The sequence below is a fragment of the Podarcis liolepis genome, assembly GCF_965112155.1.
Source record: "Podarcis liolepis genome assembly, chromosome: 3".
NCBI classification, from domain to species: domain Eukaryota; kingdom Metazoa; phylum Chordata; class Lepidosauria; order Squamata; family Lacertidae; genus Podarcis; species Podarcis liolepis.
The window spans coordinates 76,357,623-76,382,872 of NC_139557.1; the positions used below are offsets into that span (position 1 = coordinate 76,357,623).

The 25,250-nt window shown below is 43.0% G+C and overlaps 2 protein-coding genes across 6 annotated transcripts in view; both read left to right on the forward strand.

Moving 5' to 3' along the window:
- Positions 1–317: 317 nt before the first annotated feature.
- Positions 318–14,525, forward strand: ABCB10 (ATP binding cassette subfamily B member 10; the record flags this gene model as incomplete). Of its 2 annotated transcripts, none has more annotated exons than XM_083496854.1 (13): positions 318–687; positions 2,343–2,543; positions 3,410–3,612; positions 4,169–4,303; positions 5,538–5,684; positions 6,928–7,063; positions 7,900–7,995; positions 9,177–9,386; positions 9,762–9,841; positions 10,125–10,305; positions 11,401–11,444; positions 12,392–12,426; positions 13,038–14,525. In XM_083496854.1, the coding sequence occupies 13 exons, from the start codon at positions 318–320 to the stop codon at positions 13,297–13,299; spliced, it is 2,100 nt and encodes a 699-aa protein (XP_083352980.1). In that variant the 3' UTR covers positions 13,300–14,525. The 2 variants fall into 2 exon arrangements, with proteins under 2 accessions (XP_083352980.1, XP_083352981.1); XM_083496855.1 differs by lacking the exon at positions 318–687 and adding an exon at positions 736–1,210.
- A 3,552-nt stretch (positions 14,526–18,077) lies between these two features.
- Positions 18,078–25,250, forward strand: part of NUP133 (nucleoporin 133) — a 29,348-nt gene continuing 22,175 nt past the window's right edge. For 2 of the 4 annotated variants that reach the window (XR_014524485.1, XM_083496804.1), the window contains exons 1-6: positions 18,112–18,429; positions 19,500–19,618; positions 21,032–21,135; positions 21,876–21,983; positions 22,662–22,793; positions 23,052–23,222. Coding sequence is in view for 2 of the 4 variants with exons in the window: in XM_083496804.1 (XP_083352930.1) it covers positions 18,257–18,429; positions 19,500–19,618; positions 21,032–21,135; positions 21,876–21,983; positions 22,662–22,793; positions 23,052–23,222 (807 nt within the window). In the remaining 2 variants the exon portion in view is untranslated. Of the gene's footprint in view, positions 18,430–19,499; positions 19,619–21,031; positions 21,136–21,875; positions 21,984–22,661; positions 22,794–23,051; positions 23,223–25,250 lie in introns of all 4 variants that reach the window. The other 2 variants (XM_083496805.1, XR_014524484.1) reach the window with 2 other exon arrangements.

Sequence of the window (25,250 nt, forward strand, 5' to 3'; positions counted from 1 at the left end):
AGCAGCGGCGGCGGCGGCCTCTACGCCCTGGTCCGGGCCGCGAGCGGTAGAGGGCGCCGCCGGACGCCGCGATCGCTCGGGCGGGTCGCTTCTGCCGGCTGGGGATGGTCGGAGGCCGCCTCAGCTGAGAGCCTTATCAGCGCCCAGCAGAAGCAGGAGGGGCCGGGCTGGGCCCCGTTTAGGCGGGCCGCGCTCTATGGGGCAGCGCCGGCGGCGCAGCCTGTGAGGAGGCGCTGCTTTGCTCTCTCCCGCCGGGCGCCGCAGCAAGGAAGCAGCAACAGCAAGCAGCCGCCACCTCCGCGCGGCCCATTTGCTCCATGGCAGGCTTGCTTCCCCGCCTCCCTCTGCTGCTGCTGTGGCGCCAGCAGCGGCGCCGGCGCCTGCATTGCTGGCCCTGGACTCCGGCTCCTCTCAGAGGCGCAGCGGCGGCCGGTGGCGGCGGCGGCGGGTGGGCCGCGTCGCCCTCGGCGGGCAGGTGGCGGGACGCTGCTGTTCCTTCGCCCGGCTCCCTGCACTCGGCTCCCAGCTCCGCCGCGTCCTCGTGGGCGGCCTCGGCGGGGACCTCACGGAAGAAGGCGGGCGATCCCCCGGGAGCCGCGCTTCCCCCGGCTGCCGAGCCCGCCGCCGAGGTCTCGGACGCCAAGAGGCTCCTGGCCTTGGCATATCCCGAGCGCTGGAGACTGACAGGTACCTCCTCCTCCTCCTCTGCCGCCCCGGGACCGTCTCCCTGCTCGCCTCCCGGAGGGCTCTGGGGCGCCAAGGGCGCTCCTTGCTACTACCATGCCCTGCCAGGCTTCGTTGGCTCTTCCTTTTCTCTCTGTTTTCTCTTTTTCTCCCACTTCATTGGCCTCCACCCACTAAATGGCTGAGAGTTGAGAAAATGCTTCCCCCCCCATGAGGTCGTTCTCTTCTACCCCCCTGGTTGCACCTTTGCTGCACCCCACAAATGCCCACCATAAAGAACTGACTCTATGCAGCTTTTTATCTCTCCCAAACGCCGGACTTCTGGCGCTTAATCTTTCTTCCCCGCTCCACAGGTCCTACAGTTATGTTCTCTTTCCCTTTCTGACACATCCACAAGGATGTGGTGGTAAATTTTGATGTGCAAGAGCTCATCGTGACAACCCCTCTAGCCATGCACCCAGGGAGAGTCCAGAAATGCAGGAAGCTGGGTCGATCCACTTCTATATTAGCTGGCCATCCTACAACAGTGAGCTGTCCTCATTCTCTTTCTTCCACCATGGCTGCATATGCATGATGCCTTTAGAGCGCATGCAAAGCACGGTCTGTTCCTCAAAGGTTCCAGATGCTGTAGTTTGGGACGCTTTGCAAAGGGAGGTGGGGAACTCTGAGGGGTAAACGACAGTGCTCAGTATTCCTTCAGGGAAAGAATGTGTTCTGAAGATGCTTTAAGAGTATAGTGTGCCATGGGATGAACATCTGAATACAGTACTGCATTACTTTTAGTGGAACATACTTCTGTGTGTCCATATTCTGTTCCAAGTGGTGATGCAAAAGTGCATGCTACAAAAAATGGATCAATGCAGAAGTTTTGCCATGTATTACAAGTGGGCAATGTACTATGCAATATGCTGTAGGAAGGCAGAGAATGTCGGCTTTGTTGTCTAGGCAGCGTCATTGTATTGCCTCTCCCCACCTTCAGTGTGAGCAGCACTGGATTTAGGGTGGTGCGGGCAGTTCCCCAGCACAGGGTGCCAAGCCGAGGGGGAACAATAACAGCAGCAGCAGCAACAACCACCTATATTTATACGGGTACCTACTCAAAATTGAGGGGGCGCAAAATGTTGTCCTTGCTCAGGGTGCCATATTACCAAAGTCTGGCCATGAGTGTCAGTGCAACGTAATATTGTGTAGCCTGAGTGATTATATCGTGCAGTGACATGTTGTTACATGTTATCCTGGACTGGCTGTGGTCCATCAGGGTTAACTATGAGGAAACCCTTTCAAAGGCCACTTTATCTTAATTTATATCTGCTGTACAGATTCCCTTTAAATTAGGCACTGTGAAATGCACCTGATGTTAAGCTGATGTTTCATATAAGTATTTCACAAAGTATCCACGGTTATTGTGGACAGAATGCTTCTGAGTACTAGTTTTTGGAAACTCCAGGAGATGGGAGGCCACAGTGAGAACAGGATGCTAGATTAGATGAACAATTGGTCTGATCCAACAGGGCACTTCTTAGGTTCTTAATACTAAGAATTCTCCAGTTAGACTGCTAAAATATAAGAAGCTGAAGTATTTTATAAAATGTTAATTTTATAATCCTTGCATCATCCCCCCCCCCCCCATTTATTAAACGGCTTTTATTTTCCCCTAGCTGCTGTTGGCTTTCTGACAGTTTCCAGTGTCATCACAATGTCTGCCCCTTTTTTCTTGGGGAAAGTAATTGATGTCATCTACACAAATCCCACTGGTGAACTTGCTGACAACCTAACCAACCTCTGTGCCTTGCTGAGTGGAATATTTTTATGTGGTGCTGCTGCCAATGCAATCCGTGTCTACCTCATGCAGATTGCAGGTAATTGGAATGAATACCTAAAATGATCTTCTGGTATATGGAACAAGTGGCTGAAAGAAGCTCCAGACTAATAGTTGCATATTTAAAAGCCAGTGGTTAGGGATGGTGGGAGTTGTAAGCCACAAACATTTGGAGGGCCACAGATTCCCCACCCTTTGGTCTCTGGGTTCCTTTCCTATTATACGAACTGAAAATGTATATGCTCCAGGGTATGAAAACAGCTGTTGGACAGCATCCAGTCTGGAAGCCTGTTACCCTGCACTGGAAGGGGTTAGGAACAGTCGGAGGTCTCCCTCCCCTGGGTTCATCCAAGCCAGCCCAAAGGATTGGTGGTTTGGAAGCAGCCAATGTAAGGCCCCCAAACAGGGCATTGTAGGGCGGAAGCAGAGCAGGGCCATTGATTGATCCACAGACTTTCTGTTGGTGCCAATAAAGGTTTTGCCCAACCCAACTACAGTATAGATTTGGAGATTTCCCCCTGTGTGGGTCAGTAGAACTACCTTTGCTTTTCACAATGTACAGTACTCTGAAATGCACAATTAAATTTCTTTGGAACATTGTAATAGTATGAATTGCCTTTCTCTGCCTAAAGATAAGCTTCTTCTCCTACGTTATGCAGAAACTACTCCATCTTCTAAATGAATATTAATTTTTGATCCAAATATTTAACAGTAGCAAACAATACAACCCATATCCTCCATTCTCCCTATATGCACACACACACAAGCACACCATTCTGTCCAAGCACATTTTCTTCTCATTATACAAGATCTGTTGCAAAATGACTTGCAATTAGTGAAGTTGCTAATTTGTTTTTTATATGTGAAATCTCTTCAGTGAATTGTCATACTTCTTGACCCTCCTAGGACAAAGAATTGTGAAACGGCTGAGAGCAACAATGTTTTCCTCTCTCTTGAAACAAGAAGTAGCTTTTTTTGACAAAACCAGCACTGGAGAGCTGATTAATCGCTTATCTTCAGACACTGCACTCTTGGGTCGTTCAGTCACCGAAAACCTTTCTGATGGGCTAAGAGCTGGCGCTCAGGCTTCAGTTGCAGTTGGGATGATGGTATGTGCCTCTTGTTTCTTTCTCTGTCTCTCTGTTTATTTCTCTGTCTCTCTGTGTGTGTATTCTGCCGGCTCAGAGTGTTTAGGATGAGGTTGCAAAGATCAGGAGTCCACCCGTGAAGCTGTTTTGTTTGATACAGGACACATATACTGTACTAAGAATGCCTTTAAATATATCTGGTGATGTATTTTTTGTTTGTTAGGTAATTCTACCTTCTATTGTGACTTGTGATGCAAATGGATCATACAACTTGGGTGGGGTTTGAGTCATTTGTCTGTAGTGAGTGATAACAGTGCAGTACGGCTCCAAGTGTATCCCTGAACAGCAGGGATTGAAATATTTCCCTTCAGTTGTTCCCCATCTTGCTTGTGAATAATCTATATTTCTTTTTGGAGTGGACAGAATTCATTTGTTGCTGTAGTAGAGTGCAGTTAAATGGGGGGGGGGATGTTAAAAGGAAATCTCATTGTGTTAACATGTCTTTAATTTATAGTTTTAGCAGAGTCTATTTAACTGTACTAAAATATTGATTCAAGGTTACTTCTTTTCCTTCTAGTTTTTTGTGTCTCCCAAACTTGCCACATTTGTTCTGAGTGTGGTGCCACCTCTGGCTTTTGTGGCTGTTATTTATGGAAGATATTTACGAAAACTGACTAGAATGACACAGGATTCCCTTGCAGAATCAACACAGGTCAGTTACGACATGTTAAAATAAAAATACTGAAAGTCAGTGTTGAGGTTATATCACTCTGAACTTTGCCATTATTCAGCCATTTCCCACTCATTCTCAGCTGTCTCCTGATAAAGGTTCAGTTAAGGAAAATGAGGTAACATCAGGCATGGATTGTGGAAGATGAAGCAACAGGGATGTTGCAAGCTTTCTATTCCCCTTTTTAACTGAGAGTGAAGTCCTTTTTTCTTATTATGGTATACAACAGTTTTCTATGTAACTTTTCTTTGTAGGTGTCATGGTAGGGTTTGTGTATATTGCCTCGTAACAACAAGGTTAAGAAAATGAAAGCCTGCATCAACATTTTGTGTGGGTGGATCTGCACTGAGCTTGTGTTGTTGGCCTGTTTCAGGTGCCATGTTAAACTATAGTTGAAAATAAAGGATGGCTTAATAAGAACAAGCAGCATGCTGGTGAATACTGCTCAGTAGTGCCTGCTTGGCTCATTTGACACCTATACTTGTGGCTTGTTTGGAGAGAAACTATCAGTGCTGGTTCACACATAATGCAAAACCAGCCTCTGGTTTGCTTCCTTTGTGGGATGGCAAAGACAGAAGCAGGGAGGAGCAAAGCAGACACTATTGAGCAGGGGGCATCAGCTCACTGCTTGTTCTTGTTAACCTATTTTAAACTACAGCTTAATATGAACTAGGCCATTGTATAACTGCCCTCTGTGGCCTGTGCTACAGTGCTTCCCCCCCCCCCAGCCCCATGTGGTACTGGGGCTTAGCCTTAGATCATGTTATAGCTGCCTTTTACACAGGAACACAGAGGCAAAAGTTCAGGTATGTCTTTTAAACCATGGCATCACATGTGAAATACTTCTAGCATACGTCTAGCACCTTAGTCTAGTACTTAAAAGCAATTAGAGCAATGGTTCCCAACCTTTTTTTGGCCATGCCCCACCTAAGCATCTCTAAAATCCTGATGCACCCCCACCCCATGACATAGAATTCTTACTATTCAAAAAGTGAACTTCTATTCATGTGGGGGAAGTCTAAAAGGCCATTCACTGTTAATAACTCATTATTGAATTGCCCCCCCTTAAAAATCAAATTGCCCCCCTGTGGGGCGTGTAGCTCATGTTGGGAACCACGGAATTAGAGGGATCACATTTACTATTATTTTGGTTTGGGGCACATGAAATTCAAGCCTCCTGGTTTATATCTATATATATTTTAAATGTTAACTGCAGTTAGCAGAAGAACGGATTGGAAATTTGAGAACAGTTCGAGCTTTTGGGCAAGAATTGAAAGAAATGGAGAAATACAGGAGCAAAGTTGACCATGTGTTACAGTTAGCCAAAAAGGAAGCGTTAGCTCGAGCAGGATTCTTTGGAGCAGTAAGTATATGAAGAAGGTGAGGAATCCACAATGTTTCTGTAATGTCTCTGGGTTTCTCTTGAATATTTATACTGCTACTTTGATATAGGCACCTTCATTCTCAGATTTTCCATCTGTAAATAGCGTATCACAACACCCCTACAGAAAATTATTTGCACATCTAGCTGGGAGTTGCACCTCAGGCCATGTATCACTTTTTTTGTTTTGTTCTGTTCTGTTTACAGAAGCTTTCCTTGTTAGCAGTAACTGTGACCAAGGCACTTTTTGGAGACCTCGGCCACTAACTGCTCCAGAGAATTTCCAATCTATCCTGATTTTAATAGGAACATTGGTGGGGGGAGAGTGGATATCAGAGCTCATTCAGTGGAAATTCAGGATATATACTGCATGAGTATGGCAGCATTTCCCCTTTAAACTACCTTTCTGCCTGTCATGAGCTTCCTTGTTCGTGTAATGTAAACAGGGACTACAGATATACAGTATTTCCTAAGAAAATTGGTTGAAGACATTTACATGGTTTGTTTTCCTATCTGATAAGAGAAGACGTAGTCCCAGGGTGGGTAGAGCAGGCAATGGATTGGATCATAAGAAACTGCCTTGTGAGCCAGACAATTGGTCCATCTAACTCTGTGCTTCCTGCACTGACTGGCAGCAGCTCTCCAGGATTTCAGGCAGGAGCTTTTCTGAGGCTTGTCAGGAGACATGTTGGACCTTTTCTGTGCAAGGTAGATGCTCTGCCACTGATCTGTGGTCTCACCAAACTCTTCCTGCAACAGGTCCCAACAACCTCAAGAAGAATAGACCTAGGACTGCAGCGGGGGGGGGGGGGGAAACAGGGAATCCTTTGCATGAATGGAAGTGCCTTCTGCCAGCACAGGGGCTCCTTTGGCTCATAGTTAATATTTATTTGGCTTTCTTTGGAGACCTTCTGAAAAGTTTGGAAGTACTGAAGATAATAGTTGCATTCCTAGAGATGCACTCCAAATGTAATAGACTTCATGTACTGAATGTTGTACTGAATGTTGCGTGTCCAATTGATTCTCTTAGAAGAATGTGATGAAAGAATTTATGTCTTCACTTTTTTAATTTTGGCAATATGGGTACCGTAGATGCTCCCCCCCCCAAATACAATAAATTACTTTAAGATTTTAGATAAATGTTCTCAAACATGAGAGAATTTTAGAAGATGCCGCTATGAAGGTTTGGATTATCTTGGAAGATACGTTACTTTTTCTTTTTCAGACTGGGCTATCTGGGAATTTGATTGTGCTCTCTGTTCTGTACAAAGGAGGATTACTGATGGGCAGTGCCCACATGACTATTGGTGAACTGTCTTCTTTCTTAATGTACGCCTTCTGGGTTGGCATAAGCATTGGAGGTATGGATCATAAAATATATGCTTAAAAATAATGAGTTAGAAATATTATAGGCAAGCTTCAGTTTAGAAGTAGAGACATGATAAGTGTTTATAAAATCATTCATGGTGTTAAGGAAGTGGGTAAAGAATAGTGTTTATCCCTCACCATACCAGAACTTGGGGTTATCCAATGGAACTTACTGGCAGGAAATTCAAGAAAGACAAAGGAAAGCACTTATTTCCATAACACACAAGTAATTTATGGAATTTTGCTGCCACAAAACATGGTGATGGCCACCAGTTGAGACAAATCCATGGAGAATGTGTCTGTCAAGGACTACTAGTCATTTTAACTATATGCAACCTCCATGATCAGACAGAGTATGTTACGAAACACCAACTGTTGGGGAATAGCAAGAATTGCTCTCACGTCCTGCTAGACGGACGCTCGGCCTGATCCAGCAGGGTGATTCTTTTGAAAAGTCCTTTAAAGTATTCTTTAAAGTATACTTTACTTAAAAGGAAAAAATAGTTTTCCAGTGCTGGTGTACCATATTCAAAAGACAGGGAAAGGTAGTGCCCTCGCAGAATGACTGCTCTCTGCCAAAAACACCCTAGTCTTAAGATTTCAATTTTATTTAAGTGTACTGTACATGCTAGCTATTTAAAATCTCCTGTTTAGAAGCAGGTTGGCAGAGTTTATTCTGTCAAACATGCAAAACTTGTTTTTCAGGCTGAGCAGCCATGAAGCAGTTAGAATAAGGATTTAGGCATGGAGGTTATGCCACTCTATTTCAAGACAAACTACCTGTCCTACATGTTCCTGTTTGTACATAACAATACTTTTTCTTGTTTAGGTTTAAGCTCTTTCTATTCTGAGCTTATGAAAGGATTAGGTGCAGGAGGGCGTCTGTGGGAACTTATGGATCGAAAGCCACAACTTCCTTTTAATGGTAGGTTCTCTGTTTCATAAATGTTTAAGCTGTGGTGTGAGCTCTCTAACCCGGAACACCATCTTACAGCTGAAGTTCCCATCAGGGCTGGTTTTCAGGCATATATATAGATGACCCGCGGGTCTCTTGCAACTCTATAATTCTGTGACTTGCCCAGGGATGTTGCTGATTACCTCTAGCCTGACTCTGTATGCTCCTTGTTGTGTTTGTTCCATTTAGTGGGGGACTGAAATCCCCTCCACATTTTTTCAGAGCTATTTGAACCCCACCTCTAAAAAAGGGTGGGTTTTCAGTTGCTTTCAGGGAGAGGCAAGAGCAATTCCTGCAAATGTATTAGTATGTGTGAGTTTTCCTTACTCTGTGATTTGTCTTCTGTGTTTCACACTTTAAAAAAAAGCCTTACTGGCTTCTGACTGCAGCCTGCAAAACTCCTAAATTTTCTAGCCATGTTTTCTCTTCCTGCCTGTGCCACATCCCCATAGAAACAACACTATGTGTTTCCATAGGGATCTGGCACAGATGGGAAGAGGATATACTATAGGAAAACATGCAAAAGTCTTGCCAACTGTGATCAGTGAGATCCTTTTCAAAAAGGTAAAAAAACAGAAAATCCTTAGCTATGTTGTGTTTATAGTAAGGGAAGCCACCCACACACAAAATTTGAAGGCATTTCCCCCACCCATGCCTTATGTGTATATTGTCTCTCATCCCTCCAAATATATGAGAAGAATGAACCAAACATATCAGCCCAGCCCTTCTGTTCCTATTGTGTGACCCATTCTCTGTCTTTGGTGCTGCTATTGATGCTGCTATTCCCTTGGGAGAAAGTGGGAATAACTACCTAGTCCAGCTAGGCCATAAGCAGAATAAGCCACTGGGGATTTTCAGAATGTGCAAATGCTAAGGTACTTAATTCCCAGAAAGAACACAGCTAAGGCTCATGCCCAATTCCTCTGATCAGACTGGTCCAGGTTGCCTTATAGATAACATTTAAAAATGAGCAAATCTGTAGAACTCTAAGAAGAATCACAGTAGATAACCTGTGCCCCTTATTTTGATTTTTTTGATGGGGCGACTGAATGTAATGCACATAGCTGCATCTTACTTGGACAAATTTTGGGTTCCTCTTCTGTCATAAATGTGTTTATATTACTGCAGTTTTAATTTTTAATTTTTTTTAGAGGGAATGGTATTAAACCAGGATGCTTTCAAAGGTGCTCTGGAGTTCAGAAATATCCAGTTTGCATATCCAGCTCGTCCAGAAGCATTGGTTTTTCAGGACTTTACCCTTAGCATCCCATCGGGCTCTGTGATGGCATTGGTCGGCCCAAGTGGCTCTGGCAAATCAACTGTTGTCTCTCTCCTGCTAAGGCTTTATGATCCAATCTCAGGTAAGAATGAGGGTGTACTAGGTCAGCAATTGTGTTGGATGCCGTTTTGCATTCAGAATGGAATGCAAAAATGCTGGTCTCCTGTTCACAATGTGCAGAGTTTGCTTCAGCAAGGTGGCGGCCTCCTGGGTCTTCAGACTATTACAAATGATTAAGATCCAGAGCAACCTTATCCAAGTCTTCCAAAGCATAGGCAAATAATTGTGATTTTAGTAGGTGACAGTTCCAGTCAGGATACAATTGCCAAGAAGGCCATGCATACAGTAACCTCTGTGGCACTTAGGCATTCCCTCTGCTATTATTTCTCATTCTCCTGAGCCTCCTATTTCTCCCTCTGTTCCTAGAATATTATCTAACAACCATCTCTTGTTCAAGGAAGCATCACTGTCGATGGTGTTGATGTTCGTCAGTTAAATCCACTCTGGTTCAGGAATAGAATCGGAACAGTAAGTCAGGTAAGAAGAGAAGCACTGATTCTTTGTATATTTATCTTAATTCTTGCACTCCTTGTGAAAGGAAGATTCTTATTGCAATGCTCCATTCGAAGCTTTGGACAAAAGTTTGAGAACACTTCCTTCTGTATTACTATGGAATATAGGAATACTTCCTTCTATATTCCTATAGAGGGAATAGATCCACTGCTGTACAAAATGTTTAACCACTGCAATTGGTAGGAAATATTAAGACTTCGGATATTTAAAAAACCCTCATATACTAATGCTATATTTTACACGTTAGGAACCAGTTCTTTTCTCATGCTCTATTGCTGAAAACATTGCCTATGGTGCAGAGGACCCTTCTACAGTAACTACTGAAGAAATTGAGAGAGTTGCTGAGATAGCAAATGCTGCTAGTTTTATCCAAAACTTTCCAAATGGATTCCACACGTTAGTGGGGGAGAAAGGCGTTCTTCTTTCAGGTATGACTTTGAACTTTTCAAAATGCATTGTGTAATATATGTGCTTTTAAAATAGAATTTTAATTTTGTTAATATCCCAGGGAGGAGCAAAGAGGCCATGATCTCCTCTCCATGGGTCCACACGCTTACACATTTGCACTGACTGATAATTTGGCTTAGCGTGACAAACCAGGCCACTCTCTGTACTTTACGCATTCTATTTCTCTCTGACCTGACTGTTTACAAATCTCCCTTTATCCAGCCTGCAACTTAGAATAGCACTATATTATAAACAAAGAAATAAATTATTATTATAGCAGGATAGCTTAGCTGGTTAGAGCATAGTGCTGATAATGCCAAGGTTGCAGGTTCAGTCCCCTTTAAGGACAGCTGCATGTTCCTGCTTGGCAGGGGGTTGGACTGGATGATCCTCAGGGTCCCTTCCAACTCTGTGATTCTACGATTCACTTACATTAAATGATGAAGTGAACCCTAGTCCCCAAAACCTAGGCTTTTCTAAATTTATCAATCTCTAAGGCAATGATGGCCAAACTTGGCCCTCCAGCTGTTTTGGAACTACAACTCCCATCATCCCTAGCTAACAGGACCAGTGGTCAGGGATGATGGGAATTGTAGTCCCAAAACAGCTGGAGGGCCAAGTTTGGCCACCACTGCTCTAAAGCATGGGTAGGCAACCTAAGGCCCGAGAGCCGGATCTGGCCCAATCGCCTTCTAAATCCGGCCCGAGGATGGTCTGGGAATCAGCGTGTTTTTACATGAGTAGAATGTGTGCTTTTATTTAAAATGCATCTCTGGGTTATTTGTGGGGCATAGGAATTCGTTCATTCCCCCCCCCCCTTCAAAATATAGTCTGACCCCCCCCCCAAGGTCTGAGGGACAGTGCTAAAAAAGTTTGCTGACCCCTGCTCTAAGGTGTCACAAGACTGTTGTTTTTGCTGCAACTCACTCATACAGCTACTCCGCTGGAAAGCTTTAAAATTTAGTTCTTCTTGCAGAATTAGTGGAGAGCAATTAATCCTCCTGCGTTTAACTAAGAATTTTCATAAAGAGAAAAAAACAGAAAAAAATATATTTTAATGTTACATTTTTTAACAGGTGGGCAGAAGCAACGGATTGCAATTGCTCGAGCTCTTCTCAAGGTAAGACAGAAACCAATTGGCTTTTCTCATATCCATATCTTGAAAGAAGAACAAGCGAAAACACATGTGTCAAATAGACTTTTCTTAACTGAGGTAGTAGGAATAGGAAATGTGTTACAGTTGTGGAATTATATGATGCTTACTATAGAGTCAAATTGTCCGGCGCTACTTTTCCATCTGAAACCTGCTCTACAGGTTTGTCTGGAATAGATTGCTCTTCCAGGAGCAACATTTTTGCTCTGGGAAGGTAGTAATTTTGATTAAGGTGTCAAAGGTGTAGTACCTTTGCTTAGCACTTTAAGAGGGTTAGCTTGCAGGTTACTTTAGAATAATGTAAAATGCCTTTCTGTTTGTTGGCAATAGCTCTTAATTTAGTTAGATACAAACTCCAGTCCCTACATAAAAATTAAAAAAAGTTTGAGGAAAGGACTTTTATAGCAGAATCTTTTTTTTCTAGTATGTGATAAAACATTTTTGTTGTTTTAGTACTGAGTACTAATACATTGCCATTTTTGCAATTGTGCTTTAGAGGAATCTTAATAATCTAATGGTGCATATTAAAAGCTACCATGTTTACTCCAGTTCATCCTTATACGTAAATATGTATTGTTTATGTCAGCTCTCCAAGGAATTTCAAATTTTTGCATAGAATGACATTGGCATGCTGCTCTTCTGAATGCGTTTGCTTCTTCCATATATTCTTCATGTAATTGGAGCAGCAAACGTAGCTGCTTCATATCTATGCTTATGTAGCAATTCCACCAGAAACCAGTGAAAAGTTCATTGTTAATAAAGGTGACCTCATAGTTGCTTTCCACTTGTATAGAGGAAGAGAGATCTTAAGTATTCTCCCTAATGTTCCAGTTATTTTTCCAATGTATGTACATTAACGCAACCTTCAACTAAAAAAACTGTCAAAGTAAAACCAAGTTCGTTTTGTTCTGTAGAATCCAAAAATTCTTCTTCTTGATGAAGCAACGAGGTAAGTAAAACATTTCTCCCCAGAAGTGATGATTTCTTCTCTACTACTGACCTTTTAATACTTCTATACTACTCACCTTATGCCAGAGCAGGCCATGTATTTTTCTTCAAAGCAGTTTGGAAGGAACTTTGACTTGATGTTCCCAACAGTTTCTGACCACATCTGTGGAATACTTCAGCAAGTCCAGGCCAAGAGATCACAAAAATCAGCGCAGGATAAGCTGTGCTCATTTATACAATGAGAGGAAATGTCTTTCTTTCTGGGACACTTCCTTCTCTCCTACTGGGAAGCTCCCATTCGGATGTGCTCCTTGCCTTTTGAAACTTGATTAAAAATAAATTTGATTAAAAATGAACATGTTTAATTAAATTTCAATAGGAACTGATCTGTCAAAAGGTGCTGCGTATTGCCGAAGACAAAATGGGTTAAGATTATCTTTTCCAATAAATAATGGGATATTATTTCGTCCACAGAATGCGTATTTGTGGCAGATTTTTAAATGAAATGAAAGCAAGCTGGTTAGACAACTAGTCTGCCCTAAAATAATAGCTCTCAGAGTGTAGAAAGGGGAATATATCACATCTTTTCCCTTCAATCTATTCCTGAATTAGTGCTTTGGATGCTGAAAATGAATATCTTGTCCAAGAAGCACTAGATCGGCTCATGGAAGGGAGAACTGTCCTCATTATTGCTCATCGTCTGTCCACCATTCAGAATGCTAATTCTGTTGCAGTTCTTGACCAAGGTAGAATTATTGAGTGTGGAAAGCACGAAACACTGCTTGCAAACCCAGATGGACTTTTCAGCAAACTAATGAAGAAACAGTCTTTTATCCAGACTCCTGAAAGTTTTGCATTAAATGTGAAATCCTGAAAGAAAAATATTTTTTAAAATTATGAAAGCGTATCGAAATGTATCACATTTCCAAGAATTTTAAATTATGTTTCAGTTTATGTACAATAAATGTTATATATATTTTTTCAGCGTGTTTCAAATATTTTAAAACTTGATTGTGCTAAACTTTTTATTCAAAACTACTAACTATATTCTGAAGATACCCAATACTGAGCTGTTTTCAGGTTGTAATTTCTTTGTATTTTGATTGATGACTATCATATGGATGTTCATTGGTTTTAAGTTATGGCAGCACACAGATTTTTCCATTGTTGGAAATTAAAACGACATTTAGTTCTGAATTTTTTTAAAGTTATGGGGTTGGAAACAGAGATCCATTCATTGAACAAAGTGGATCAGAGCAGAGGAAAAGTTTCACCAGTCCCCTGTTCCCACCATTGACCCTTGCATCCTCCAAATTTGTTCCGGGGAGTTGGAGAACCCTCTGGTACAGTATAAGATGTAGCACAGGAAGCTGAAGGGGGAATCATAGAAAAGCTGCTACTAGTTGGGCTGGAAGACAGAGACCTATGACAGAGATGGGGGACTTGTGGCTTTCCATATGTTGTTGGACTAAAACTCCTGTCATCCCTAGCCATTGGTCATCCTGGCTAGAACTGATAGGGGTCAAAAGCCCAACAAAATGGGAAGGCAGAAATTCCATCCTAACCTGTTCAGGTGTGGGTTTTTTTAGAATATTTGCCCTGCTGACATGATTTAGACATGTTCTTGAGTGTATCTAAAACTTGCACTCTTCCCAATTGGATAATTTTTTTTAATTAAATCGTGAGGCTAGTAACTGATTAGGAATAAAGAACCTTCCTCTGTCTTCAATTCTGTCCTGATGCCAACAGGACACTGGATGACATTTTAAACTGCCTTTGCAATCTCTTCTCCACTTTAGGATTGCACCCTAAAAATCATTCTGTCACTTGCTTAAAAAGCTGAACAAGCAGCATTTAAAACCCAGTATACATTATCTGTTCCAAAGTGCCCCACCCCCATAAAAAAACAAAAACATTCAAAATAGTCCAGGGCAGGGAAGCATTCACCTGGCACCAAAAAAGTCTGGGGTGCGAAGAGTATTCACTTGGCTCAAAAGTATCTTAATGTAGGCTCATTTCATATAAGGCAGCTTCATTTGTTCATATGTTTATAAATATATGTTTAAGTCACACAGAATAAAACTGTATAAATAAAAAAAACAGTTTACTGTGCATGGGATTGCAGTCATAGCCACTTTACTATTACCCACCATCTATTATATTGAATCAAAACTGGAAATATGTCATGAAATATAAAATGGGTATAACTTCGCAAACATGTTTATGCTTAGGTGTGTGTTAAATATTGGAAACTTTCATGAGGAAAACTATATTTACTCAGTTGTAAACCTTATTGAATTCAATGGGGCTTATTCCCAGGTAAATGGGATTAGTCTTGCAGCCTTAGATTGTCAGAGTAAAGAGAACAAAATTAATAATACTATGCATTCTAAAAACTACCAAAAAATAAATAAACAAAAGCATAGGAATTTACTTCTTTGATTTTTAACTGTATTTATTATTAAAATACTAGCAAACAGTCCTCTTTCTAACTTTGCAAATTTTATCAGATTACATAAAATTGTATACATCACACACTGGTGAAACATAATTGAACTGTCAGTTAACTCACTTCTTGGTTTAGAACTTAATGTATTGGTGCATATTTCAACTTTTGAAAAGAAGCATTTTTAACAAACCTTTAGTCTAATATAAGAGCCTTTGACAAAGCTCTACGTAATATTGAAAGCAAATTCTACTGCAGCTTTGTAGAATAGCTTGTAAGTAAATGTATTTGGAACTGCTGCCTTTCTGATCAGCTACACAATATTTTAAAGCTTCTTCAAAATGAGAGATTTATTTATTCTTGTTAGAGCATTTCATAACATATACATCTGTAACATGACAGCAGGGAAGTTTTTCAAGAATTTCTCATGGATTTAATGTTACAGGTTACCATGTTGCAATGCTTCTCTTTTAACTGCTGATAAGTGAGCTCTGTGTCCAGCTTTCATACCAAATACTGTCCCCATTCTTACTGATCCTACAGTAATGGTTTGCTTCTTTTTCATAGGAATTGTCTTGCTTGTTTCAAAAAATCTTATGGGAACCAAATTGTTGGTCTCACCTGAAAGGTGATTTAGATCATGGGTAGGCAAACTAAGGCCCAGGGGCTGGATCTGGCCCAATCGCCTTCTAAATCCACCCCACAGACGGTCCGGGAATCAGCATGTTTTTATATGAGTAGAATGTGTCCTTTTATTTAAAATGCATCTCTGGGTTATGTGTGGGGCCTGCCTGGTGTTTTTACATGAGTAGAATGTGTGCTTTTATTTAAAATGCATCTCTGGGTTATTTGTGGGGCATAGGAATTCATTAATTCCCCCCCCCCAAAAAAAAAATAGTCCGGCCCCCCACAAGTTCTAAGGGACAGTGGATTGGCCCCCTGCTGGAAAAGTTTGCTGACCACTGATTTAGATGGATGTCAAGTCATCACATGAGTTCATTGTCACCTAGTGTCCAAGGCAGGAAATGTTCCGAGTTGAGAACTATGCAGCTACTTCGTGCCCTCATTCAGTCCATTTTCTTCCTTCATCCGAAGTGGACCTCTCAGAACTGTACATATGAACAAAGCAAGTTTAAAATCGAAAAGTCCTCTTTCTATATTAAACAGATGCCATTTCATTTCCATGTTGGGAACAGACATGGTAGGGGAGATAATGAAGGGCACCCAGGACTAGCTCAGCACCTATAAAAGTTTCTATCTCCATATATTTTTGCACCTTATTCAGCTTTATCGGAAACATTATTCCCTCAGAACAGCACTTGTGGTGTCTTCTCCAGGGCCTGCACCACACACTTGCTGTGGGTTAATTTGTTATAACCCAGTAGTTGGGATTGTCATCTACAGCAGTGTGTGCCTGTCTAATAGTTTTTCACATGTATGTACAAACGTACAGTGCCTCCTACTGTCTGTAAGAGGAAAATGAGATGATCTAGAACTCGATTTCATGTATAATGTAGCATTTTGCCCTATGTGAAAGGAATGGGGAAATCAAACCATATTTAGAAGCCATGGTTATCTGCTTTTGAACATGGATACATATTGATCAAAGTACTTCACATAACATGCATTTGCACAGGTATCTCTGAGACAAGCCGTGACCTTTTTCTGTATTTGAGTTCTTGAGATGATTTTATATTGCAGTTTGCAAATAACACTATAAAATCCAACAGTGCTTATTAGGACAATATAGAAGCCTCACAATGTCTTTACTACATTGGCATATAAATAGCAATTAATTCTCACAAATTGAAATACTGCAAGGAGCGAATAATGATGTCAATTTCAAATCGGCAAACTACAAATTATTTAATTTTTTATGGGTGCAAATCTTACTATTATTACTATATTCGAAATCAGGGGGATCTAAATGACAAGCTATTGTACATAGGCTGCTGCAATGTTTCATGATGACTACACCAACTTCTAAATGTCCTTAACTTAGGAGTAGTGTGCATTGTTTGATGTTGCTTGCTAGTTTTGTAACTTCAAAGTTCATTTCATGCAGGTTTTAACAATGGAGTACAAGTGCGCAAACTCCTACAATTGCAAACTATATAGCTATTACTATCTGTAATTCAGGGGTCTCTGGATGTAACAGTTTTATAATTAAGTAAAGCATTTGACAGTTTAGAGTCTAAAACATGTTTGTCTATCTTCTGTATACCTGACTTCAAGTAAAAAAAAGCTTTTTTCTACATTCTTTGATATTTATTTTTCAACACTATCTGCTTGTCAGTAATATTTTCTATTATGGATTAAAATTCATTGATAAACCATGAGCTGTGGTTTTATGTAACTTACCTTGCTTTTTAATGATACCATGAATTTTTGGATCATTATTTTTATTGCTTATTTATATCCTCCTCTCAGGGTAGAACTACACATTTCCAAGAGGCTGGCAAAGATTTGTGTGGCTTCACCCCAGCTCCGCATCACTTAACTTTCTTCCATTAAGCAAACCCAGAACATTATGGCATTACAGGGTACAGGATGTGATACAACACGCTACGGGAGTGAACCCAATAGAGAAATGCCATTTTTTTGGTAACATCACAATGTCTTCCATAATTTGTAATTCTATCCAGAATGTCAAATTAAGAGTGCTTTTATTTTAGAAAGATAACACAGAGGCACTAGCACAGGTCCTTACAATGCTATTCTAGAGTGAATCTGCTACCTCTCTCTAAGTCACCAACTTTTCTTCACCCCTTCTTCCTTGATTCTTTTGTCTTCCCTCTTCTGCAATCTTTAAACTTTTCCTTATTATTTATTTATTTAATAAATTCTGATTGTAAAATAAATACAGTAAAATAGGGGGGTCACAACTATACTTTAAAACATACACCAGTTAAAATGCTAAAATAGATTTAAATTACCCGTTTCAACCCCCACCCGCTAAATGCACCCACATTCCTCTGATTTGTCTTGCTACTTGCCATGCAAACTTAAGTCTTAGAAGGAAGATGTGGGGCATAAAACTTTTAAAGAAAGTGATAAGCACATCACTGAGAGAACGGGCGTTTAAAAATATTCTCGAGTCCCCGCCCGCGAATAAACGCTTTTCATACTAACCACGTGATTCCTCCCTCCGCTCTCTCCCATACGTAAATAACGGAACTTCCCGCCTTTCTGACGCGACAGAAAAAAGGGCTCTTCAGCCAATCCCCTTCGTGGTGGGGCATGGGTGACGCAAATCCGACGCGCCAGCAAGCCGGCACGTCAAACGGGGGCGCCCGCAGCGCGCGAGTTTCCTGAGTGCCGCCGCTGCCGCCGCCGCCGCTGCTGTGTTTTGCGAAGCCTTCGGGCTCTTCTCGCTGAGCTCGCGATGTTCCCTTCAACCCCCGGCTCGCCTCACACGGCGGCGGGCGGCGGGTCGGGCCGGAGAGGCCTCCGGAGTGGAAGCCGGAAGGGCCAGCAGGCCTTCGCGACCTCGTCCCTCAGTTCCCCGGCTTTGTTCTCGCCGGTGGCCAGGAGGAGCGTCAGTTCTCTGTCTGCGCGGTGAGTGAGGGGGCCGGGCCCGCCCTGCTCTGCCCGGCAGCGGAAGGGAGCCTTCCCTTCCCTGGTCAGGACATCGGCTGCCCGTCTCGCGCGTTGGTTTTCCTCTTGAAGGGCGCCTCCAGGCCATCGCTGTTTTGTGGGAGGGATTTAAGCGCATCCCAGGACTAGCTTTGCTGAGCTGAAGGTGGAATAAAAAGCTGTGTCGCCCTAGGGCAGCAAATCCACTGTTAAAAAAGAACTTGACTTTGTGCCAGTGAAGAGGTAATTCACTGCAAATTGTGGGATGAACAAATAACTTGATGGGAAGAGATATAAACAAACTGGGATGGAAGCAAGACGAATGCTTAAGTGTCATATAACTGCCGTCTATTAAATTGCATTGGAGATAAACTGCAGTACACCCTACCGTAACTGCCAGAGGGCTGAAAAGCCCTCTCCCAATTCTATTCATGGTCCAGAAAGTAGGACAAGAACTGCTGTGGCATAGTGCCCCTGGTTCCCATGCCACAGAGCCAGTTCAGGAGGCTGCCATGGTCACTGGTATCAGATGCCACAGAGAGGGCAGGAAGCAGGTTGCACTCTTGCTGTTCCGCTCTCTGAAGATTATCTAGGGGGGGGGGGTAAACAAGGCCAACTCTTGTATCATGACCATGCCTGGAAATAGATTGGAATGGATCTAAATAATCTGTCATCCAAGAATGCCTGCAGGTGCGCCACCACAGCTTTCTACATTACCTGCCCCAAGGAGCCAGCTTTTGTGACTGTTTAGTAGTTATTCCAATCCAAGGGGTCCAAGGCCAGTTTCTTTAGGAGTGGTTGCGCCACCATCTTTTTCAAGGCAGCAGGCACCACTCCCTTGCACAACAGAAACAATGCAGAAGTGAAGTAAAATGTGAAAGCTTCTATAAACTTAAGAAACATTTGGTTGAACAGCTTAAAAAAGGTACACATTTGTTCAAACAATTACAAGAAAATGAAAAACATAACATGGTATTGGATTAATGCAATTTACTCAATTGAAACTGAAATATTGGAAATGTTTATGACATTACATACATCTTTTTGCTTAGAGGTACACCCACAAAAGTTGTACATCATCCATCAGGAAGTGAAACCATCAACTATGATGTGAAAAGCTTTGGTTCACCTCTGCCAGTAAAGGTTATGGAGGCCTTGAGAATGGCTGGTGGTAAGTAGTTTAATTCCTTCTAATGTTCTTAGACTAGATAAATGTTTCAGTCAGCATGCAGTTAAGTTTGAAATATAAATATGCAAATTAGCGCTTGTACTCATACATGAGATATTGTATATTCCAGACAAGGAATTGATGGTATGGGGTAATGGCTTAACAAACCAAAGATGTGAAATTTAGCCTGCCTTAGATGGGTTTACACTCCCACTTAAGGGGGTGGGAATCAAAGTTTGAAGGTGTTCTTAGATCCATCATTGTGCAGATGGCTTCAGAAATATGTCATGCCTTTTCCAACTTCAGTCATTGTGCAAGCTTCACTCTGCCTGGAGAGAAATAGTCTGTCCAAAGTTGTCCATGTTCTGATAACATCTATGGCAGGTTAATGTAATGTAATGCACTGAACATGGGGCTGCCTTTTAAAAACATCCAGAAGCAATGGGTTCAGAATACAATTGCCGGAGTGGTAACTGACTGACTACCATGACCATAATACACCAGTTTTGGAAGATCTTCACTGATTGCTAGTGATTCCAGGCTAAATTCAGTGTCTGGTTTTGACCATCGAACCCCTAAATGGTCTGTATAGTCAGAATAATAACTTCTCCTGCACAGTTAAGATCTTTCACATAAGTCTCTATTCAGATGCCCCTACTTTAAAGTTTAGGCCACCAAAGAGAGGGTCCTTGCCACACCCCAGTGTGGTGATGTCCAAGTCATGGAACTCCCTTCCCAGGCATATTTATCTGGTACACAGTCATCATCAACCCCTCTAATTCTGACTTTCAGGCTTTGAAAGCTGTTGCTTCTGTTGCCAAAATGGCATCACCCACACATAACGGAAGAACAAACTCAGGGAAACCCCGAGGTTTGTAGGTATTAAAAATTTAGAAAGAAAGGGGGGAAACCCCAAAAAGAGCTCAGTGGGAACTGCTCAATGGCCATGAAATGCAAGTTGACTGTGGGGATGGAACAGAAACCCAGGTGATGTGTGAGAGGAAGCATTCATTGAGCTGGAAAACTGAAAATCGGCTGTTTTATTTTTATTTCAGCTGCTGATTTTATTAGCTTTGTTTATTGTTTTATATACTGAGGTTTTTTTACTTATTATTAGTGTTTATTGTAAAGTTCTTTGGAACTGTTTTGCAAAAGGTGGGGTAAAAATCACCTAAATACATGTGGGTCATGTGCTAGCATTGTTGCTTTTTATTTAACGTTACCCACAAACTGTAAAGGACCTGTTCTAGCAAGTCATCATAATGGTAATGGTTTTAAGTGGGCTACGTCCCCAAACAACACTGGGTAAAGTAGGTGCCATTCAATAAAATGTATAGGGCTTCAAATATACACTTGGATATCTTATTCTGCTATGCCTCGGGTATGATAAATTTAAAACTTTGTTCATTCTTGTAGCTGAGGACCATTTGAATGTGCATCTCGATGAAAGTGGATGGGCTTGGCTAGTCTACAGAGACAGACTGATTATTTGGAAGACTGGCCAATCTCCCGTTGCTAAGGTAAGATAATAGTACGTCAAATATAGAATTGTAGGTTTTTGTTGTAATGTATATCTTCAAAATAAAGTGTCGTAGCAAATGAGCAACCTCAAAACAGTGACATTGCTATGAGCCTCATCAACTTAGGGTACTTCTGTGTTGCCACATTTAAAGTTCTCTCTGCAACAAGTTAAGACCTTACATGAGTTGGTATCTCTGCTAAAGTAAAAACTAGTGTTCACCTTACTAAGTTTCCTATTTTCTGTTGTCTCACTGAGTCTTTAAGTAGCCTCAAAAGACTGTTTTGAGTTCAGTGGAGTTTCCAGGTAAGTGTGGTTAGGATTGGAGCCCTAATGTTTTGTCAGAAACTAGCAATATATTCTAGTGGTGATATTTCCTGCTTTCAACTATTTACCCATGAGTACAGACAAATCTACATTTCATATGCCATCTCATATGCTGCATACGAGAACTAGGCCTTAGTGCAACTTTGATGTGTTGGTGATGCAGGAGGAAGTACAAAGCACGTGGCTTCTTTTTCACATGCTTTTCCATTGCATCCAAAACAGAACATTTGTGCTAGCTCATGAATGCAAAAACTGCATTTCAGCTGTGGCAGAAATTTCCACTTCCTGTTACTTTTGCACCATTGCAGTTTGCAAAGTGCCTTTAGTAGACACTGAACTGATAATATAGACTACTTCATTTTGTTCAAGAAACTCATAAAGGAAGCATCATAAAATGATGTGTGTGTTTTGCAGTTGTCTGCATGTAAGGAACTTCAGTTACCACCTAGCGACTATCTGTGGAATTCAAGCTTAGTGGCAATATCGTCTCTTAATGCCTCTGGTGAAGCACCTTCTTTACAGGTGAGAAACTTAATATTTATTTTGGGAATATCATTTAGGAAAGTAATGAATCGCAGCTTTTGTTACAGGATCACAAGTGATGTGGAGCATATTTTAAGTTCATTTGCAACAATCAATGGATGCCAATTTCAAGTACAATATTTGGCAAACTTTGCAGTTTCAAGCTTTTTTAAAAAGCTTTAAAAAATGAAATACAAGTAAAATGAACATGGTAAATTAAATTATTGTCTTAGGCATGCAATGCAAACTGAAAAAAATCCTATGCAAATTAGACTAATTTGCAGAAGAAAGTTTTTAATTCAGTATTTCCAGAAAACCAACATAACTGGAGTAATCCAATGTTCACTTTGCTAGAGCTGATAGTATTACTTTTACAAATGGGTCTTGTTTACAATTTACTTATGAATGAATAAATAGAAAATTAGCCTGTAGCTTGTACTGCATAAATTGTATCAGCCTGTTTATCTTACGGCACACTGCACTACAGATTTTTAAAAAGCTTAAAATAACTTTACATTCTTCAACAACCTCACAAATGAGTTTTTGTTCCTTCACACAATTAGTTTCAAGAACTGCTTGTCTAGAAACCATGACATGAGAAGCTTGAAACTGGTGTAAATATGTTGCTCAGATTCTGAATAAATACTTAATCATTTTTTTATTTGCTGTGTTTGCAAGTCTCTGTCAATCATGGTTGCCACCTGTGAAGGATTAATACGCTATTGGCCCAGCTTTGTGCATGAAAGCTCTTTTACTGAGACCCATACAGACTTTGGAGGCGCTCTCTGCAGTTTTCTAACAGCTGTAAAGGTAAAATAGAAACTTAAGTGTGAGCATATATTTTATGGGGTATTTGTTAACAATTCTGGGAAATCTGGATTGCGTCCTGTCACTGACCATTGTCCATAAGTGATGAAATGCTTTTTTTCTCACATTGTATTTGTAAAACAGAATAAAATGTTGCTCTGAGTTGGATTAGCAAGTCTGTATTCTCTTTTTAAAAACTGAATAATAATGCAGTGGCAACAAAAAGCTGGCCGGATTAAATTGGGGTTTCTTTTCTTTTAGGGTGGAAGCTTTATTTTATCATCTTCAAGGAGCCATTTTATTCGACTGACACCAGACAGTAGTGGCAAGATTTATCAGCATGGCCTACCACAAGGACAAGGCATGTTTTCTGGAATAGGCCGAAGAGTTTCTTCTCTGCTGGGAATCTTGTCTCCCAGCAATGATGTAGTAGTAAGTCTTTAAAATAGTTTAAACTTAATTATGATGCTGTATTTGGATTTTTTAGTTTTTTTCATATGAGGGAAGCATCTTACAACATCAGCTTTAAAAAGTAATAGAATTACAAAAAGTATCCAATATCTGACCATGATACTGATGGACTTTAGTCTTATCAGTTAGCGCTTGTGTCTTCCAGAACTGGTTTTTGATCTACAGTGGTGCCTCGCAAGACGAAATTAATTCGTTCCGCAATTCTCTTCGTCTTGCGGTTTTTTCGTCTTGCGATGCACGGTTTCCCATAGGAATGCATTGAAAATCAATTAATGCGTTCCTAGGGAAACCACCTTCAGACCAGGTCCGGGGACAGTCTGTCCCCGGACCTCTTCTGAAGGCTGGGGGGGGGGGGACAAGGGCTTTTCTTCCCACCCCCAGCATTTTAAAAAACCCTGGGACAGCGGAGGACTTCTCCGCTGTGCGGGGCTATCTTAAAATGCTGGCGAGCGGCATTTTAAAATCGCTCCGGACAGCGGAGGACTTCTCCGCTGTCCGGGGCGATTTAAAAGCCCCTGGGAAGGCAGGCAGGGGGGACAAAGACTTTCGCCCCCTGCCCGCCTTCAGAAGGTGTTCCCGCCCCCCGCCCCACTTCGGAACAGCTTTCCGAAGTGGGGCGGATGGGGCAGGTGTTCCCGCCCCCCCTCCCCACTTCGGAACAGCTTTCCGAAGTGGGGCGGCGGGGCCAGGTGTCCCCGCCCCCCCCGCCCCACTTCGGAACAGCTTTCCGAAGTGGGGCGGCGGGGCCAGGTGTCCCCGCCCCCCGCCCCACTTCGGAACAGCTTTCCGAAGTGGGGCGGCGGGGCCGGGTGTTCCCGCCCCCCCCACTTCGGAACAGCTTTCCGAAGTGGGGCGGCGGGGGCGGGTGTCACCGCCTGCCCGCCCCACTTCGGAACAGCTTTCCGAAGTGGGGCGGCGGGGGCAGGTGTTCCCCCGAGCGCTTCTAAAGGCGGGCGGCTGGGAGGGAATCCCTTGGCCCCCCGCTGGACTTCCCGAAGCTCTTTTGAAGTCCGGCGGGGGTCCAAGGGATTCCTTCCCAGCCGCCCACGTTTAAAAGCACTCCGGGGAAAGCAGCGCACTTCGCTGCTTTGCCCGGAATGCTTTTAAATGCGGGCGGCTGGGAGGGAATCCCTTGGCCCCCCGCTGGACTTCCCGAAGCTCTTTTGAAGTCCGGCGGGGGTCCAAGGGATTCCTTCCCAGCGGATCTCTCTGCCAGCAGCGGCAGCTCTGCCGCTGCTGGCGGAGACTTGCCGGCATCCCGAAGCCTGTGCGCAGCGCGCCCAGGCTTCGCGGATCTCTCTGCCAGCAGCGGCAGCTCTGCCGCTGCTGGCGGAGACTTGCCGGCATCCCGAAGCCTGCGCGCAGCGCGCCCAGGCTTCGCAGATCTCTCTGCCAGCAGCGGCAGCTCTGCCGCTGCTGGCGGAGACTTGCCGGCATGCCGAAGCCTGTGCGCAGCGCGCCCAGGCTTCGCGGATCTCTCTGCCAGCAGCGGCAGCTCTGCCGCTGCTGGCGGAGACTTGCCGGCATCCCAAAGCCTGCGCGCAGCGCGCCCAGGCTTCGCGGATCTCTCTGCCAGCAGCGGCAGCTCTGCCGCTGCTGGCGGAGACTTGCCGGCATCCCGAAGCCTGCGCGCAGCGCGCCCAGGCTTCGCGGATCTCTCTGCCAGCAGCGGCAGCTCTGCCGCTGCTGGCGGAGACTTGCCGGCATGCCGAAGCCTGCGCGCAGCGCGCCCAGGCTTCGCGGATCTCTCCTGCCTTCAAAAGCCGTCTGGGATAGCAGGAAGCGCTTCCCTGCTATCCCGGACTGCTTTTAAAATGCTGGCCCTGGGGAGCAAAGCCTTTTGGCCCCCGCCAGCCTTCCTGGACCTCTTCTGAAGGCCGGAGGGGGGGGAAAGGCTTTGCTCCCCACCGCTAGCATTTAAAAGAGGTCCCCGGAGATTTCCCTATGGGCTTTCGTCTTGCGAAGCAAGCCCATAGGGGAATTCGTCTT